The sequence below is a fragment of the Cebidichthys violaceus genome, unplaced genomic scaffold (genome assembly GCF_023349555.1).
Source record: "Cebidichthys violaceus isolate CVI_PGR_0920_01 unplaced genomic scaffold, fCebVio1.0.p SCAF_10, whole genome shotgun sequence".
Lineage (NCBI taxonomy): Eukaryota > Metazoa > Chordata > Actinopteri > Perciformes > Stichaeidae > Cebidichthys > Cebidichthys violaceus.
Genome location: NW_027176263.1, coordinates 17,396,468 through 17,417,358, shown reverse-complemented (window position 1 = coordinate 17,417,358; position 20,891 = coordinate 17,396,468). Strand labels below are relative to the sequence as shown.

The 20,891-nt window shown below is 43.5% G+C and overlaps 1 protein-coding gene across 1 annotated transcript; it reads right to left on the bottom strand.

The window, feature by feature from the left end:
* LOC137885726 (inactive pancreatic lipase-related protein 1-like) lies at positions 1–11,564 on the bottom strand. Its single transcript, XM_068728089.1, has 13 exons — positions 11,527–11,564; positions 11,399–11,447; positions 10,831–10,982; positions 10,292–10,411; positions 8,450–8,584; positions 7,137–7,245; positions 6,140–6,259; positions 5,811–5,927; positions 4,250–4,368; positions 2,623–2,752; positions 1,617–1,731; positions 1,227–1,394; positions 1–116 (listed from the first exon to the last, which is right to left on the bottom strand). The coding sequence occupies exons 2-13, from the start codon at positions 11,445–11,447 to the stop codon at positions 47–49; spliced, it is 1,404 nt and encodes a 467-aa protein (XP_068584190.1). The 5' UTR covers positions 11,527–11,564; the 3' UTR covers positions 1–46.
* Positions 11,565–20,891: the final 9,327 nt, after the last annotated feature.

Sequence of the window (20,891 nt, the reverse complement as noted above, 5' to 3'; positions counted from 1 at the left end):
TCTGAATGCAAAATCTTTATTGAAAGAGTCACATGGTGACTGTGGCTCAAACTTGGCATGGAAGCACACGCTGGATGCCATTCTCCACCACGTTCTCTGTGCCGCAGAAGAAGACGCTGGGAAAGACAAAAGACAACACAGAAGAATTCACATTCTGGTTTAAGTACCAATTTGAATCTAGTGCATACAGGGATGTTTAACCAGCAGTCTCCTCTAACGTACTCACATTCATATTGAGGAATACATTTCCACTGATTGTTGGAAATCTGTTTGGGTCGATAAGCCAAAATATATTCGCATAAATAATTCCTATTCTATTGATGGATACATCGTGATGATATGAAAGTAAAACTCAGAGGACACGTGCTGTACCTCACTGTCTCCTGCTGCCCTCTACTGGCTACAGTTTGTCTGTGACACGTGCTCCAGAAACACAGGCTCTGTTCAACCTGACGCTCTGTCAGTGGTCCTCTTAACCCCCCATCCATGTTATAGTGTCCATGTTACGTCCCCTCCATACTCCAGGAGCGCTCCTGATTTTCCGAGACTTCTCTCTACTGATGACATGACTTCTGTTTGGGCTCTCAGCTGTAAACCATGGTGTAACATATCATAGAATTGTTCCTGTGTGAGTGGAGCTGACTGTTCTATTCACCTCCATGAAGAGGCTGAATGGAGTCCATACAACACTATGGCCTCAATGCTAAAACACAGCAGAAGTGAGTGGAGACTGACCGCGTCAACAAATAGCCACCACAAAAGTAGACTTCATGGCAGAACTGAGAGCATATTTGTTCATGCAGAGTCTGTGTACATATATTAAAATATGTCCTTATTTGGTTTAATTACAATGATTTCTGTATTAAATACAGTTTGGGGTAAAGGGAAGGGTTAACTTTCTGCATATTGGCTTTTAATGAGATCAGAAGTAAAGAAAAAGGTATTTTAAAGGGAAAATTATTAATTTTGCAATTATTATCATTATTATTGTTTTAACCAACAATTGGTTTAACCAGATACCACAGCTCAAAATGTACTTGATAGAACCAATAAAGGATTCATTAGAATCATTATATATGATCATAAGCATTATATTATACATAATCTTTTCCTTAGTGGACAAGGCTGATAACTGACATTATATCACTGTGTAGATTTGCTTGATTTGAACTCTTTGTCATCTCACATTAAAGTGTGAGAGGTGGAACAGAAAAAATCAAACTTACGTCTCCTTGTCTTTCCCTCTGAGCAGCTCCACCTTGGACGCCCCGTACCTGGGTTTCAAGGGGTTGAAGATGTGGTTGTTCCACCGAAACTTCACCTCTTTCACTTCCCCGACGTCCACCTCGGCGTCCATCAGCATCTCGTAGGTCCTCCCGGGAATCATCGTGCCCCTGTCACAACAGACATCATGCATACTGTATTTCTCTCCCATGTGTCTCTTCCAGACACAGACTGGTTTACAGGTCATCCCAGGATGGTGCCCCTAGATAAGCTGCTGTAGGCCTAGACTGCCGGGGGACTTCCTAGGACACACTGAGCTCCTCTCTCCTCTTATTTTTATTTACTCTCTCTTAAAGTTCGTGTCCCACAGAACAGCGTTATAATGTCCTTACACATGAAGCTTGAACTCCTGGGTGCACTCGGTGTCTCCAGCCAGTGCCACATACATGAAGCCCGGGTTAGGCCAGCCGGGACCATCCAGGGTTACCGTCACTTTGTAGCTGTAACCTAGAGAAGTAACAACAGTCACATCATCATTAACTCGTATTAACTTGGTAAGACATTTATTATTCTCTAACTGTCATCATGTTACGAGAATAGAAAGTTAACAACACACCACACATGAATGAGACAACTCTCTGATCGAAGGACAACCCGCTCTACTACTGAGCCACAGTGCAATAATTAAGATTAGTGTATATATCATGGAATATTGACAGAGGTCAACAAATTTGGGCTTTTTTACGGCCAAATGTCCCCCCCTGGAGGACTACTCCATGTCCTGGTGGAAAGCCACTTGATAACACAGCCTGCCTGTATTCGTTGGGAGATCACCAGACAATGCCCGTTATAGCTTACAGTCCTAAAGAACACTAGTCACTGGTGACCAACCAACGTCTCCGACCGCCGTCTAGAACCGGGCCCTTTGCCCTATGGGCTGATATGATGACTTAATCCTCCATACCTCACATCCTTCTTCTTTACTAACGCAGCCCTAAGATTCTGTCGTGGTTGACAGACAAACATTCTGCCTCATGGCCGACTGATTCTTTTTATGGCAGATTACTAACATTGATTCTGAGGTTGCACACGGCCTCCTACTTCACCAGGCGTTCTCGCTCTATATATTGAGGGGGATGTGTGTGTGTGTGTGTGTGTGTGTGTCCCATTGTATATTATAATTACAGCCTTGCTTTACTAATATCGCAGCAATAAAGTCTGCCTTGCGGTCTAAACACGTACAACGCCTCCTAATAACCCTAAAACCCTGAAAGCTTGGCACGGACTATTCTGGGATGTAAATGAAAATGCTTCAGTGGTTCTTCACAGTAAAATCTTTCAGCAGGATCTTACAACCTGTGTGTAAGTCACGGTTACGAGGAAGGGCAGGGTACTTACGGCCAAAGGGCTCTGAACCGCCCGTGTTGAGGAAGTACTTTGTCTCGGAAATGCCATTGATCACAGTGAACCTGTCAGCCTTGTGACCCATCAGAGGACATGTGTTGTCTTCACATGGGAAACACTTTCCCTGTGGGGACAAGGACATGGTGAGGTGTGAAGAATGAGCTCACCCTGTGATGGAGTGAGTCAATGAACAGTCGGGGAAAAGTGACAACCCTAAAACATTTCCCCCTACACTCCTTTTACCATGTTGCAGATTGCCACCTTATAAATATGGAGGTGGAGAATGTATCTGGTTGTGACAGTGGGGGAACAGGCTGTTTTTGTTACTGTCAGCTATAACACCGGAGAGCGTTTACGAGGTGAACAACAAGGAGGTGCTGTCATGTGAGGTCATGCTCGGCGCTCCCCCGGCCTCCTTTGATCAGGACATGTGTCCAAAGCGGGGATAAACTGTCATTAACGGCAACAGCTGCAGATACAAGCTCTCCCTATGGAAGACATGAGGGAAGTCCATTTACATCGCCCCTTCAGCTGCAACAAAAAATCCAATCTTGCCGAATCAACTTCTGAAACCAAAAGAAATGGTTCACAGCCATATCAGTGTCATACAGCAACAGGTGGCAGTCCCATACACATGCTGGGACGGTGGAGATACGGCCCCCTTCTCCTTCTGAGTCACTTTCTGAATTGAGGCCATAAGAGGCCTCCAAGATCCCTCGTCTGTGTGTCCGTACCACCAGAAGCTTTGTTGGGATCATTAAAGCTCCTCTAGACACTATTTTTATCGACAAATCCAAGGTCATGCAACTTTTCGTGTTACTGTTACTGTAATTAATGTCCCGTTCTACACTAACAGTTTGATTCCATCATTGACCCTAATTCATTTCAGGAGTCAGTGGTGGCAAAAATACACTAACTAAAAGTCTCAATCATTACAGTGGAATCACTGCAATTAGTGAATTCACTCGGGGAGTTGAGATCTTTCACATAGTTTCTCAACTTTAGCAAACTTTGACAAACCAGAGACCAAACTGACAGCTTTCATATTAGCCGTGTTGAACCATCACGTTTGATGTCACCCTGTTCTGTTGGGGTATGACGATAAATAAACTAACCGACCAAGACAGTTAGCAAGCAAGCTAGTTATGCTTGCTGTTGTGACTGGCTAGTGCTGGCATGTTACCAGCTACGTAGCATGTAGCTTGCTAGCCACAGTAGCTCTGGAAGTAGCCCTGCATGTAGTCACTACAGTAACCACGCAGCACCACTGATTTCACAAGGACACACAAATGAGTTTCTTCGTGCCACTTTCTGCTCTGACCGGCCACTAAGGCTCGGTGGCTTCTAAGCCAGTTTCTCTCCTTTGAAGAAACGTGTCATGTGTTGCTGTATGTAGGCTACACAAACTCAAATAGTGTACAAGTTGGAAATACTAACTGTGTACTAAAAAGTGCTTTACTTAAGAATTTGTGTAACTCTACACAATATTTCAGAAGTATATATTGTACTTCTTACACCACCATATTTACCTGACCGAATTTGCAGGAAAGGAAACTATAGAATGTGTATTTACTAATGTTTGACAGGCACTATTTTAACATTAGCTGTACCAAAGACTTACTGCTGCAAAACTGTCCTTGTTAGAGCAGGGGAATCCTAAAAAGCCTTGGCTTTTAACCGTGCTCTCGCTGTAGTACTCGTAGGCCCGGACGTGGTTACAGTCATCAAACGTCTTGGTACCTGGCAAAAAAAGATTGGAACAGGTGATGATGATGATGAAGAGAAGAAGTCAGATGGACGTGGCATTAAAAGAGGGTAATGTAGATTTAAATCTTAGATTTCACATAGCTTGGTGTGAACTGATGAGAATGATTTGGGTGTTTGAATCTGTCAACTGAGAGAAAGACTTTCAAATATTACGGAATTTCCTGCTATAAGTTTGAAGGCAGTCAGAGGTGGATGGGTCAAACAAACACAGGACTTTCACCCAGGATACCTCCGTTCATGTCCCACGTAGAAGCAAAAGTTGAGTTATTGCCACTGAGTCTATGTTGCGTCCTTAGCTTAAGTTACATAAGAGACGTGCTTCTTTTAACCCACACCACTGTGTTTCTAACCCTAACCAAGTCATGTTGTTGTCTGAACCTAACCGTGACAGTTTCACAACTTTTCACCTTGTTTTACAATGTTAACCACGCGCAAACCTTCCATGTCAAGAATATACGCAAAAGTCAACATGGATGCCGAAGACAACAGGGATAAGATCACGTTGGAATCAAGAGTCAGAGTAAGAATGTGTGACAGAGAGACGGTGCCAGGGAGAGACAGACTGTTGTTTTCTCCTCCAGTGCAGGGCAAACACCAGACTATCCAAGACCTCCAGCTATGCAGCCCTGCCTCCCACTCTCCCTCTCTTATCTATAGGATCAAAAGTAGCAGATTCAGCTGTGCCAACAACACCCCCCCTTCAGACCCAGACCCAGGCATGGCACCAATGCTGCTACTTGAGCTCGCTACTCAGCGGCACATGTCAAAGGAAGGCTGTCGTCATACATATTAGAAAATATTTGCTAAGATAGATCCAGCAGGAATAACTCTGCCTGGGGTTTCTTTACGATTTTTCCATTGGGACAACTCCAACATTCCACAGGTGGCTCTGCATTGTAGGTTGCACGGCTGAGAAGATAAGATGCATGAGTCATTGTGTTATGTATAGGAAGTGTGCCTGTGATGAACCCAGTAGACTTGAGGACACTGGAAGTGTAGCATGTAGAACATATCAAAATAGTATATCAAAGGTCACATAACCTGCAACGCATCCTTCCTTCATGAAGGTTGTAGTGTTCCGTTTCAAAAACAGTTTGAGCGAAGTGTTGATTCAACTGTATGATCATTTTGTGATGCCGTGCGTCCGCTGCCTTGAAAATTAGTTAATGGCGCTCAAGTCGAATAATCTCATGCCTTGGGAAAATGTAAAACTAAGTTACGTTCACTAAACTTGAGATAATAACGTCTTTTTACACAAGATATTCTGGGGAACCAACAGCACAACTAAACAACAATGGAAGGAAAGCCAAATAGCCAACACGGCGTTGTGTGAAGGACGTGTGATGGCAGAAAAAGTGATCGTTGTGTTTCCATTTCGTCTATTGAAAATGTGTCAGTGTGTCGATCCATCTCACCCTCCCAGATGGCGTCCAGGTCAGTGGGTCTGCCTCTGTTGGCGGAGCAGCCGGGCATCAGTTCTCCTCCGTTGGGGTAGAAGTCAATGTGGCCCAAAGGTTGTGACATCCCCAGACCTGAGAGCATGCAAACAGAAATCACCTTTTGGACAAAGACTTTTTCAGATAAGATGATAAATCCTCAGTTCCCTTATTTTCCCTTAGTTTTTTTTGCATTTTTTCTGTAAGAATTGTCACATTGTAAATACATATTACTAATTTACTGAGTGTTTCAGAAAGTAGTAGAAGAAGTGAAGATCCTATTCATTGTGATCATCAGTGCTACGTACCAAGTTTGGAGTCGAAAGGAAGTCCATCGGTGTGAATGACGTCCACAAAGGCGGCGTCGCTGGTGTCCAGGTGTACAGAGTCAATGGTGTCCTGGAAGTAAGGTTCAGCTGGGTCCAGTCCTGAGAAAAGAAAGGTGTTAAATCACAGAGGGATTAAATGAAGGATGAAAGAAAGAAGAACACCCTTAGGCCAACAGGGGCAGCTGCAAAATCTGTTGATCTTCCAGTGAAGTTACAGAGAAGTCATAAGTTTTACAATGACAGAGTGCTACTTTAGCTTTTGGTAGCTTTTTACAATGCTTTGGCTGACTCAGCATGGAGCGGCATGGATCCTCCAGAGTCCAGCTGCAGGAGAAAACATCAGCTGGTGGAGCCTTTGCTCAGTTTGCACCGCCGATGCCAACAGAAACAGAATCCGTCTGTGAATTAAGGATTTATTTTGACCAAACCAGAGCTGCTGATTGTTGGACTATAGATTAACAGACTAATGGCTTGAGTTTAATTTAGTTGCTGTCCAGTGTGAATGAAGACGAGTTAACAATGCAGTTAAGTTATTCTTAGTTTGGTGTAAAAGAGAAACTTGAATTCAGAGGTTTTACGGTTGTATTTTCTGGTTTAAGTGTAAGAATATGTCCTTTGTTGACATTTTGAGAGTTCATTTTGTTTATTTATCGGACTCAAAGAGAGCTCGGGTAACATGGCGACTCGCCGCCTTCGTGCAATGCATCTTGGTACATGTAGGCAAGGCTCCGCAGCAGGAGCGATGGCTCTCAGTAGAGCAGCACCGGACAAAATATTAGTTAAAACACTGTTTCACAAAATGTTACAACAATTATGACAAATATTGTGATTTTAAAATTCAAAAACAACCTGATTATATTTTTCACAAAAACTCCTGTTTTCAAGATCATTCTCATATGAACCAGAGTCCAGGAGAATGCACTATAGTGGTCTCCGGTTCCCACAGTGAGTGACATCAGAACACGAGGGAGGTTACCTGTGATGCGTGCGAGTCCAGTGATCCGGCTACCGACGTCTCCTGCAGCGTGAGCTCCGAGGCTGTGTCCGATAATATGGAACTTATCCGCCTTTTGATTGTAGTTACCCTGCGTCATGTTAAAGTCAAAGATACTGCATTTACTACGCCATCATATACGACATCTTCAGCCGGGGTATGAACTGACATACATCCTCTCTGTCTGTTGTGTCCTTTTAAGTGTATTTTGTGGCTTCTGTGATTACACTTACTCACATACTCAGCTGTTTGGAGGCAGTAATATTGTTATTGTAATATTGTTTCACATACGATCCAACATTCTCTGTATGAAGATGTATCTTAATATCCCGTGTTTCATATTAAAGCTGTTATTATGTGTCCTGAAGCGTTCTCTGATTGTCCGTCCGTCCCGTCCTTGTGAACGCGATATCTCAAAACGCCTTGAGCCCAAACGTCTGGAGGTCAAAGGTCACTGTGACCAACAACGTAATACTAAAAACATGTATAAAATGGATTGTATTGTATGGCTGTTGACAGTAGTTTCTGAGTAATGGAGTGAAACAAAGAGATAATTAAAATGTCTTCTGTGAAACCTTTGACTCTAATATGTTAACTAAATGAAAGAAGAATGTTGAACCTGGCTTTATCCAATGTTCACATTTCTGTCTGTAAATGTACCAAAATATGTGCATATTTAATGAGGAAATGTATATTGTAACCTACTTTGTCAGAAAACAATTGTCGTAATGTTTGTAATAAACTGGGGAAGGTTCAAGGCCATAACCTGACCAACAGTTAGGGGAATACGGTTATTTGCTGTCTTTAGGCCTCGACACACCGGGGGCGTTTCCTCCAACCAACCAATCACGTAGGTGATATTAATGAAACAACAACACAGAGGCTCCATGGTCCGACAACCAGGCGGCAAACTTAACGACTCCTGTCACAGCCACTCCTTCCTTCTTACCTTTCACATTAAAAGTCCAAGAAATATAATATTTGACAAGTATTTTACATTTTCATGTTGTTCATTCATTACGTACCCGGTGTGTACAGGCCTTTACTTGGAGTCAGATGGTATCTGTTTTATCTTACTGTGTCTACGAAAGCGATGAAGCAAGCCTAGCTTAGGACAAAGACTAAACTATTAGCCCAACATGATCAGCAGTTTAAAAGCCTGCCTGCAGCATCTCTGTACAAGGGATGAGACTGCAGCAAAGGCTATTTCCCAGAATGTCCCTCCCCTTGAGAAGGGATGCTGATGTGTGATACAGACATTGTGCCGCTGACGGTTAATTCGCTGCTGTGTTTACCATGAGGAATGTGATCATGGATGCCACCTGGGCAGCCACCAGCCTGGCGTTATTGGCAGCCTGGGCGTACTGAGTCTTCACACCTTTCTTCCACTCCACAACGATGCAGTTCACGTTATCCCACTTCATCATCACCTGGAACAGTCCACACACGTTGGACAAGATGTGAGGTTAATGGGTCACTTCACCCAATTTCCAAAAGCACGTTTCGTTTTGTACGCCTGGTAAGTAAACGAGTAAAAGATTTGGTCATATGGCACTTTTCAAAATAAAAGATACACAGTGCTTCACAGTAGAAGGATGTAGCATTAAATATCAAACAGGCAGGACAGCAACAAAATAGAACAAAACTGAATTAATGATAAATAACATGAACAAAAAAAGCAAAAGCATCAGATACTAAAAGCAAAGGAATAGAAGCGAGTGTTGAGAGGTATTTGACACATCAGTTTCTTATTTTTCTGTTGTCAACCCAATACAATGCAGGTGAACGCCATTGTGTTGTGGTGTTCATAACATGTCCTGGTTAGACTGCAGATGGACCATTTCTGAGGCAGAGAGGAGTTCCTAGGAGAACCGTTGTCAGCTCGCCGTGTGGATTATCCACAGCAACAGAGGAACTCATCCAGGACAGAGTCACATCTTTTATCAATGCTGGGAGACACACAAACTAAATTGCTCCCCCGTTCATTGTAGCGGTGTGGAAGCAGAAATGTCAGAGACACATCTTCATGGATCGATAGCACAACAGGGAAGTGATTAAATCTGTTTGTCTGTCCGTATGTTTGGGTGAACTGACACATGAAGGGTTTAAGAAATGAACTAACATTGTGCTCATATGCTGAAGGCAACGGCAACGGCAAATCCTTTTAATGATTCTCCTTCTAAAAAGACAGAATTTAATATGCTTCTCTGGATCAGTTCACTGTGTTCCTGCTCCGCTCAGAAGAGGGCTGCTCCAGGACCACAGACCTCCACTGAGTGGCAACCAGTTTGTGACTAGTTCATCAGGAAAAATGCTAAATTTGAATCACTAAAGCACATTGTGTATTGTTGCCTCATCTTTTTGGTAAAATAGAGCTGCAGGCCTTTATTTTTATAGACACACTTAGTTAGTAATCGGCCTCCACAGAGCTGTGTCTGAATGATGCTTTTATTGTGTAGAACGTCTTTTTTCACTATTAGCTGTTCTGTAGAAGAAACTGGAACCTTTGTCTTATTGTAAGTCGCTTTGGATAAAAGCGTCTGCTAAATGACTGTAATGTAATGTAATGTAATGATTTAAATCGGAACCTCTTCCTGTTTCGGTGTCAAGAGTTTCACAATAAAAGCAGCCGAGAACAAGCTGGAGTTTACAGGCAACGTGTTGCTTTAGCAAAGCTGTTCTTCAGACTTCACAAGAGAAACAGAAGGTCAGTCTAGGTTAGCACTGTTGGAACATCAGCTGAACTACTCACAGTTTAAACCGCTTCAATCAGAGAGACTCACTCAATATTTAGAGTTCAATAATGAAACCGATTCAACATTGAGTTCAACACTTTTCTGTCATGGGACACTGTGGGGACACTGTGGGACACTGTGGGGACGTCGTTTGAATCCTGTCCTCTCACGTGTAAATAAAACGTTTGTTGTCTGAATGTTTTATCTCTGTTAGTCATTATTGAAGGAAAGAAGAAGGACATTAATAGAATAGTGTGTCACTGTGCCTATTCTTAAACACATTTGTGTTGAATGAGATAAACAAGACTAAAGCAGTGGAACACAGAGCAGGAGTGTTATCACGGCCCTGAAGGCCAGATTCAGAGCACCAGACTTGTTTCTTCATTGCGTGGTGTTTAGTACCTTACACATGTCCTGTGGCCAGTCCTCGTCTCCGGTCTTCAAATAACCAGGAATGATGAATCGAGTCTTTCTCCTCCCGCTGTAGTTTGAGACCTGCATGGATTTGTCCGCCTTGATCTCCTGACAGTTCCAACAGAAGAGCAAAGAATAACAGACAGGTTTACATTTTTTAATGATTCTGTCCCAAAACTCGCATAAAGGGCACAAAGTAGTGACCGAGTTCATCTTTGCATATAAACTTTTAATCAAAAATTGGTTCAGTGTTTTTGTGAATCGATACTTTTCTTACACCCCGTCTTTAAACTAAGCATCAACGCTTGCTGTAATCCTTATGTCGGAAGAGTCAAAGGGGAACAAGATCCACAGCCTTGTTTTGAACACTTCAAGTAGAGCTGACATACTTATACAGAGTTACTAAAAAGACTGTGACTGTGAACCCACTCGATTTGAAGCCGCATATTGAACCACACTTGGCCAGCAGGACAAGAGGAGACATTTAAGCAAACAGTAACCATGTGAGTATTGTTGGAGGATCTTGCCTGGTAGTAGCGGTTCTTCTGGGTGAAGAGGAGGAAGCGGGTGCCGATCTCCTCGGGCTTCCAGGGCAGGACGGAGACCGGTCTCTGAGTAGTGCCCCCCCAGGGAGGCAGGTCAGTAAAGCAGCCCAGCTCATTAAAGCAGACCTGGGCCGCTGCAGACATGGACAGCACACCGCTGAGAGAAGCCCTCTCTCTTCTACATGGAGTTCATTTCACCGCTGGCGCTCATGCACTTTTGATATCTCAGTGTGAGCCCAGCCAGAACATTAATATCATGCATTCATTTTGTTCATATCCAAAAGCTTTCGAGGAGAAATATACCAAATGTGCCAGGCTGAATGTGCAAAAATCATGATAATAACGGCCATGGACTCAGGTCTGAATATTTCACTCAGTGTAAACGTCATGTAGCTGCAAGAAGAGCTGGAACAAGTGGAGATACAGTGTGTGATTCTGTCAGACAAAGTAAAGCCTAACGAGACAGAGAGAGACGTAGAATCCAACTAAAAAACTCAAACATACCCCCTTAACTCAGTCAAAGTGAATCCATGAAGTAAAGTCAACTCACCATATGAAGAGCCAGCGAGGAAGCACAGCAGAATCCACATTTGTGACATCTGTGGATGTCATGAGGATGTGTGGTTGTAAAAGACGTGGACCAAAGACATGAACAGGACGGTGCTGCTGTGTACTTACCTCGAAGCCAGACGAGAAGGTGGCGAAGCGCCTGAACGCACCACTACTTAAACTCTCCAGCCCCGCGCCGCTTTGCCACGTAGGAGTGGGAAACTCACAGGTGACAACATGTGAGAGGAGAAGGTCAAGAACAGGTCAGTCATAGCTACATGTGTGTACACACTCATGCCTTATTCTGCAGATCAGAGTCAGAACACCTTCAGCCAGTAGATGTGGAGAAACACATTCTCCCACGTGAATATCTTCAGTATCCTTCAGTGTCAGCAGCAGCAGCAGCAGCAGCAGCAGCAGCAGCAGCAGCTGTTCCATAATCTTTAGTGGAGTTCAACACACTTTACTTTAGCCAAGCAACTCTGACTATTCAGCAGCACGAGAAGAAGAAAACTCCAACACTGCGTGCTTTGGACAAAGCTCCCCAACAATACGCATCAATAAACCTGCTGCGTCTTATTAAGCAAAGGAAACACATCAACAGCTTCTTCTTTGACTCTCAGTGGTTCATAATATCTATAACTGCATTACTGAAAATGAGTTGTGAAGTGGAAGAGAGCCACATGTTTGTGCTGCTGACGTGTCCTTGAGCAACGCTACAGCTGATTGCATCTCCTCACTGCAGGCCTCAGCCTGTTTTATTATTACACTAAAGTAACTTTAACTGTAGAAGAAACTCTCCATATTTTAAGACACATCATGTAAATATTAAGTAGAATACCCATGAATATAAACACTTGCTTGTGTACAACTAATTATAGTGTGTTATAAACCATCTATGACATGTCTGATGCTGCTTATGGATGCTGAATAGGGGGACTTAATTAAAGTGGTGTCCCGTATGGACGTGTTCGTCTCCTTTGTATACCGTATGTCCAGTAGATGGCGGTAAAGAGTCGGTAAATGCACCGGTGTCGTCCCTGAACCCTGCTGCTACCAATGTCTTCATCTCCATTTGTCTGGATGGATGGTGACTTCTCCAAATTACACTAAACATCTGTTCAGTACATGACTGCAGAGTGTTACAGGCAATGACCAGCGTGTATATCACTCCGGTGATGGTGTTATGAGTGGGACAGACCTGCATGCTACAGTGTGATGTCCTGCACTGTCACACGTTCATGATGCATGTCTATCCGTGGATCGTAGAACCATCATTGTCCATGCATAGTATACATTTTAGAATGTCCTGTTTATCGTTAGACATCCATCAATCTGTAGAGCAAAGATCCAAATGAGTGTGTCATGAGAACATTCTCTGGCTTCAGCTTGGACTGTCAAGATATAATAATAATAATAATAATAACTTTATTATAAAGCACCTTCATAAACAGAGTTTACAAAGTGCTCTGTTGGACAGACAACACAACAATAACAGAACGCTCAGTGAGACGGTCGATACGATACAAATAAACTGAGAAGTTCATAAAATAGAACATATACACAGTATATGACTCACATCCCTGTACATGTTCCTCATGCAGTTTAGTCCTCTGAGGTGAAATAATGACAACTGTGTCATCTTCATGCCAGCTGAGCATCATCTGCTGATGAAGACCATGAGATGCAGTTGAAAGCCTTGTAAAAAGCTAGTAAGTAGAGACAAGTCATTGTTTGGCATAGTGTATAATACACACATCCATAACCAATCTAAATGAGTTTCAAACGCTCCTGATCACAAACGGCGTGTAGCAGTGAAACACCAAACTGTCTCTTTGACTTGGTCTCTTGGTGCAGAAGATTTTTAGGACTTTCATGGATTCTAAAAGACTCCGTCTCTCAACATGTCTGTCTTTTGAGAGACGTGAAGCCACAGAGGTGTGATGTGACACGGCATCAGGACATTTGTCCTGAAGGTAACGTGCCATCATGTCATTTATTTTTGTTGTAGCATCGTCCTCCAGAAGAGCGGCCCCTCAGAGACACAGAGCGGTCAGATTGGGTAAACAGACCAACGGGGGCCAATGGTTGCCAGATGATGCAGTGAGAGTGTTGAGGTTTTCTCTGTGAAGTGTGTTGGGATTTGGACCTGGGTTAATCCCATGTGAAAACAGCCCTGCGTGCACTCTGCTCTCCTGGGCTCCTGGATAAATACCGGCCAATTAGAGGTGTCTGGGAGAGGTTTCAGACAAGAGCTGCAGCTACAGCTGGTGGGAGTCTGTGTGTGTGTGTGTGTGTGTGTGTGTGTGTGTGTGTGTGTGTGTGAAAAGTTTCTGCTCTCTTCTTTTTTATACTGTTTGGATTTAAGATCACATAAATCACAATATGCAAACACATTTTATATTTTCAAAGATGTTGTGAGATAAAATCTATAAATACATGCACATTATAGAAGTGAGGAGAGAAATCATAATTACCATAAAACCATAAAAACCCTGCTTATGATCTACATACTTGTTGATTGAGTTATTTTAAAGGTCCAGATGTTCATGCTACACCGGTCCCTCTGGTTCCTCCCCAGGTTGAACCTGTTAGCTCCGTCAGCACTGTTGCCTTTGTTAGCGCCGTTAGCGCCTTTAGCGCCGTTAGCTGCAGGCTCAAACATCATGTACTCCGGTCTGTTTGCACGCAGGCAATCCCTGCTGCATGGGTGGTAGCTGCTACTAGCGGTTAGCAAAACCCTAACTCTGTTTTTTTTATTCCTCCGCGCCGCCGACATCTGTGCTCGGAGGCACAGCTCAGAGTGTTTTTGGGTTTTTCCGTCTGGTGCATCCTCCTAAACATCTGAAGGGAATTTCTTCAAACTTTTGCCCAAAAATTCACTTGGACTCGCCAGGGTGTGTAAGAAATGGTCCTGGGGATGTCAGTGAGTCAGTGGGGGTCCCGGGCTTTATTGAAGAACAAGAATGAAGTGATTAGAATGAAGAGGTCAAAGGTCACTGTGACCCAAGAATTCATGTAACTGTGACAACAAAAGGATGACATTCTATTCAAACATGGATTCAGACTGCAATTTCTAAATCTGGGGGCAAAAAGGATTGATCAGGTATTGTTCTATATTTTATTTAACAATAACAAGTAGCGATATTCAGCCGTAGTTGGTGGGCGGTACGTCTTAAAGTCGGCCTGTCAATAATAAATATATCAATGATCTGCCTCACATTTGTTTTGATTGTCAAAGTCAATCCAGCTGAGCTACTTCCATATTTCTATGCAGGAACATGAAAATGTTCCTGCTAGAGCTCAAGTAACCTGGTTCAGAATCCCCTGATGTAGTTTAGAGATAGTCCCCAGCTAATGTTTGAGCAACGCTTACCGTAGACTGCAGTGACCAGCTGTGTTTGGACCAACGGGTCTGGGTGTGAGAGCCACAGACAGGGTGGGGTAGTGAGACACATTGTTGGTTTGGGTGTTTTTATTAGATTTTAAGCCAATTAGAAAAATATAGGATAACACCAGTCTTATGTTATGACAACAGAATAAAAGAAACATTTTAAAATGACCCTGAATATCAGGCTGAAGATGAGTTCTTTGCCGTTCTCACATATAGAAATAGAAACCAGTCGGTGTGTCTACCTACGTATACCTGCAGTACAGACTGTAACAGACCTAGGATCTGTTTGCGTGGCATGTATTTTGGGGTCCACTATTAGGATGATGGGGGAGTTCTAAGGCAAACGGGAAATTACATGCAAGACAGCACAAGCTGGAGGGGCTGGGGCAGAGGACAGAAAAGCTTGTTAGGTTGGGTCTGCGCTGCGGCGGCTTACTGGAGGAATGTTAATCCTCCTAATGTATTACAGTTGGAGGAAGAGCAGGACCACAGGCTGAACCGGGCCTTCAGGGCACACGGAGGAGGAGGAGGAGGAGGAGGAGGAGGAGGAGAGAAGATGAGAAGGTGAGGGGAGGTACAGGAAGGGACAGACGTGAAGGTGAAAAGGAGAGAGAAGGAGAAAAGAAGAAGAACACAATAGAAACAATCAAAAGTGTGGTTACTGATTGTCACAATGTGTGTGTGTGTGTGTGTGTAGGTGTGTGTGTGTGTGTGTGTGTGTGTGTGTGTGTATTTTCTGCCACCTGGCATATAGACCACACGTTTTCACAAATCCCTAAAACAGCACTGAGTTTAAGAACCTTTTGAAAGACTCCGGGTCCTGTTTCACTGGAGTCTAAACCAGGGTTTGATTATTCAGGTTCCCCACTGTGTGTATGTGTGTGTGTGTGTGTGTGTGTGTGTGTGTTGTCTCACATAGACTCAGCATTAGCCTCACATGCTGGTGTTCGTGGCTTGTGTTGCTCTGTTGGTGGATCATACTGATACAAGTGATTTAAAAAATCAGGTAAGTTTAAAGGGTCGGTTCACCCAAAAGAAATATAACGATATCTATTCATGTTTTTAGGAAGAGTCATGTGCTGGACACCACATCCTGATTCTGTAGCTGTATACCTAACACAGAGGTGTGGAGGTGGAACTGTTTTGCTCATCTCACCCTTGGATACAGAAAAAGACGGCTATGTCTGGTGTCTCTTTGTCACAACATTGTTTTTACTGAATCCACAGAGCTCCCTGTTGGTGGTTTATTTGGGACTATTTCTTTGGTAAAAGTGGATCCTTATCCAGCACTACAGAGGAGACACACTGCTGTCAAACTCTTGATAATGCAATAAAAGCAGTCGTATTAGTAGCAACTGCAGCAACACTGATTTCCTGTTTTCTTTTAGAACATGTGATCAAATATGTTGCCGACCACAGCTTTCGTCCTAAAGTGTTGGATCCAGTAAATGACGAGTCATTTTGTTTAGCTGACCTCATGTCTTCAGTTCTGTTGCTGATAGAAGAAGAAGGCTTTGTTCTGGATCAAACCCCAAACGAGGTGTGCTCCTCATGTCGCGGACAGGTGTGCCACCTCTGGCTGTTCGCCGCGGGGCAGGGTTCATTGTGCAGCTGCTCACACCTGCTGAACGTTGAAGGCCATTGTTTAAATACAGTTAGACTGATATACTGGAACCAACATAGAGGAGCACTTACAACTGGAGTCCTTTATGGCCTTAACAAAGATCACTTTCATGGCATTCAAAAGTGAAACAGCTCCCATGAAGTCAGTGCAGATAGCAGCCATTACTAGTGCTGCTTTACAGACTGTCCTCGTGAAGGAGAGTCACTTCGGCGTTTGTTAGAACGACGAGATCTGGGACTATGACAAAGACCTCCAGTGACCATGTGACCGATGACGTCGTCTGTGTGGAGCGGCAGTAGTTTGACGCTGTTATGAAGGAGTTCGGGGCGGACGGTCGGATCACCAGAGTGTCCAATTAGCATTGGAGAGACACTATTGTCTATCATGGTCCCCATCAGTCCCCGATCAGTCCTCACTCTGCTCTTGAACTGGTCTCGACTTAGTCGGTCTTGACTACAGCCCTGCTCGTACTTTTCTTCATTTCAGAGAAACGTCATCAGCGTCTGATTCCCAACCTCTTGGCCTCTGACCCCCACCAACAAAAAGTGTCTTCTAGTTGAGGTCCTAAAGGTTAAATCCAATAACCCCCCCAAAGAGCGACGATTAGAACAAAGTCAAACATAATGGAACACATGAGTTTTTCTTCTTGCTACCTGTCCCATTAATCCCTCAGATTTATCTATGGACCATTTAGAAGGGCCCGACCCCCCAGACCAAACCCCCTACAGTATGCAAAGAAGTTCAAACCTCAACCAGGTGCAACAGCAACGTGCTGCTGGTGGATTATCAGTCACAGGGCCGTTTGTCTGCGGATTGAGTACTTTTGCTTTTGATACTTAGTGATGATACTTTCTGTGTTTCTGTACATAAATGTATCGTTGCTTTCTCTTAAAGGAGCGGGTTCTTCTTCCAAACGTAAGCTTTGATCGCAGTGAAACAGAAATGCTGGAATTTGTCAGTCAGAACAGTTTCAACTGAACTAATTTCCCCTCGCGGGATCAATAAAGTTAGTATCTATCTATCTATCTATCCATCTATCTATCTATCTATCTATCTATCTAAAGACAGAAAACACAACTCCTCTCTTTTGTCCGTTCAGCGGTTGCCGTCTGTGCTCTGGACCACCATCAGCTCCATGAGCACACCTGTGATGAGCATCCATAGCGGCAATAAGATGAATTTGTTTATCTTTTTCCTAAATAAGAGATGTGTCCCACTTTAAACAGGCTGAGCAAACAGCTCATTAAAAGTATCACCAAAAGTCACTTTGTTTGGTTAATAACTTTGAGGAGCTCGTATCAGCGGCTCTATTTCTTTCTAATCCTCTACCAGGAACAAACAGTCAGACGAGGCTGCCGAATTACTCCGTCACTCCGCATTTTCAACAGTAATTACCATGAAGGTGTTTTCTGCTGGAGCCCTAATTATATTTATCACATTCCTCGCTTTCATTTAGTCCGCTTCCTCCGAGACAATAATCTACCATATCAATGAGGAATAATGAAATGCAAACAGACGGCACCTCCTCAGATTATAACCGGCTACTTTAGGCAGCTGGCACATTTATGGGCACAGGTGACCCCTCGGATCGGACACCTAATAGTTTTGAATAATACACACATCATCAGCATTTTACATATTCGATTTAACAAGGACAATCCTGCGTAATCGTATATTCAACATCCATGGTGTTGTTGTTGCCTGCAGAGCATGCAGCGCTGCTTTGTCACCGCTTCATTTAAGTAGAAAAATACGAGCCTTCACCTTCATGTATTATGCTGGTTTGATGTCGCTGGATAATAACTGAAGCAGGACTGTAGGAGCATGACGTCTGTGTGAAACCCTCATGCTGTGTCACCATGTTGTAAAGCAACATGGCTACTGTTGGTACTCACAGCTGAGTGGGTTTGTCCTTTATTATGAGAACATGAATTCAAACTTCTGTAGATGTTAGACTAGCTTTACTGTTTCACACACACACACACACACACACACACACACACACACACACACACACACACACACACACACACAGTGCTGACATATGTCACGTTATAGAGAGGATGTAAACATGTATTCATATGGGATCATCACCTCTACCTTTACAGTATGTCTGTATATGTATGATATTTGTCTCTATATTTCTGTGTTTGTGTCCCTTTCAGCACAAAGAAAACTGTAAACAATGCACACATGCCTAACAATACACAATGAATCATCATGTCGTTTAATTTATAAATGAAACAACATGATGTCATGTTAATGATCTACAGCTCACATGTACTTAATACTACATATCATCTAATATTTAACACATTTCTGTCAAGAAAAAAACAAGGAGAGACTAATTCCTGAACTGTGAGGTCCAATTAACCCCTCTGACAGACCTGGTGTCCTATAGAACCATGTATGTTCCTTGAACTATCCCCTCCTCTAATTCCTCCTCCTGCTCGTTCGTCTCCTCTCTATCCTCTGAGGGAATCGTTAGAACTTTCCACGCCTCTCTCCTCGCTCGCTCTACTTCTGCAGCTGTGAGTAAACATCAGGGACCGGCACACATCTCCCCTCCGGTGGAATATTGATTCTTTAGTGTGATGCGGCGGTGAAGAGCACACACTGTGACCGCTTCACTTCACTCCACAAAATAGGTTTGGGTCTGATCCGCCAGGAGACCGCTGCTGTCAGGATCAGCAAGTTGATTTAGAGAGCTCCTCTCTCTCTCTCTCTCTCTCTCTCTCTCTCTCTCTCTCTGTCTCTCTCTCTCTCTCTCTCTCTGTCTCTCTCTCTCTCTGTCTCTCTCTCTCTCTCTCTCTGTCTCTCTCTCTCTGTCTCTCTCCCTCTCTCTCTCTCTCTCTCTGTCTCTCTCTCTCTCTCTCTCTCTCTCTCTCTCTCTGTCTCTCTCTCTGTGTCTCTCTCTCTCTCTCTCTCTCTCTCTCTCTCTCTCTCTCTCTCTCTCTCTCTCTCTCTCTCTCTCTCTCTCTCTCTCTCTCTCTCTCTCTCTCTCTCTCTCTCTCTCTCTGTCTCTCTGTAGTGTTTTGTAATTCTCAACCAGAAGCAAGACGGAGAGGGCTTTGAGACATTATAATTATAATATATTATATAATATATAATATAGATAATAATATATAATATATTTAACTTTAGAACATTTCCCCATACCTTTGAGGCGATGGACTGTGATTGGAGGCTCTAGCGAGCGACACTATCGGTGAAGCGCTTCAGAGACGGAGAGCAAATGCTACAGATGGAGTTCAGCCTCCTGCTGTCTGCTGCAGCTCATCAGAGGACTCAAGTGTTAAAGAGGTGGAGAGAGAACGATGCCCATAGTTTAGTCTGCTGCTAAGTGTAGCCATGAGCTAACAGCAACATCTCCTCTCCAATCTGAAACGCTTTGCCGATGCTGTAAGCTTCATATTCTTTCTCACATTCACAGTCTTTTACTAGAACAGAGCTTCTCTGCTGCTCTTGTTGGTCCTCTGTGGTTGAAGGTCAAGCTGATCCCCTTGAGGCCCGGAGGACTTCACTCGTTTACCTGCTCCATCTGGTTGTGTGTTTCTGACTTGGTTTCTGTATTTGCAACTCGTTTGCTGTTGATGGGTTTGTTTACATTATTGCATTCCTTTCATTGCAGCATGTTTCTGCTGTTGTATTGGTTGAAGCTGCAGCACATTTCTCCAGAAGGAAACATGTTTTAGGCCGTTTGTAGGCCACAGTATTTAGCCTTCTGCTTTACCACCTTACAGTTTGAACTCACGAGCCTCTTACTTACTTCTGCAGAGCAAACTCCATTCAGCAATAAGTTCCATGAAATAGCTTGAAAGTGGACTTTGAGTTTGGATATTGTGTAGACGCTGTAGTTGGTTTTGTGTGTAATGACATTGTATTCATGCAGTACTGCTGGTAAGTGAAACTGGAGTTATCAGATTCTTATGTCAAACCGCTAATTGTTAAACATTAACGGCCAATCTATTGTTTGTTTCTATTTCATATTTTATATCCCAAAACACTTTTTACTTTTTAAACTTACTTTTGAAAGTAAATGTCCTCTTTAAAACAAGAATGTGTACAAGGTTTAAATACGTGTAAGGACACTTTAATAACAATAGTTTAAAGGATTTCTACTACTTTAAGCAGAAGTAGTAGAATTTATGTGGTATTATTAGCCCAGAATGTCAGCGTCGAGCGCTCTACACATTGAGAGATCCCCCCCCCCCCCCCCCCGCGTGACGAGATGTTAAAATAAGACTTTAAAGTGTGACTTTGTGAATTTACCGAGGAACCGGCAGAAAGCAGAATCAGTGGAGACCTCAGCGCGGTAAACCGTTGCAGGAGATGACGGGATTGATGGGCTGCTAACCCCTCGTTTGTGACCCTGCTGGGACACCTCGCTCCTTGAGGCCCTTATGTCATCCTGGCCCTGCTTCAGACTCGGCCTCTGTGAATTCCTGCCGCGTTACTGGATAGCCTGCGGTTGGC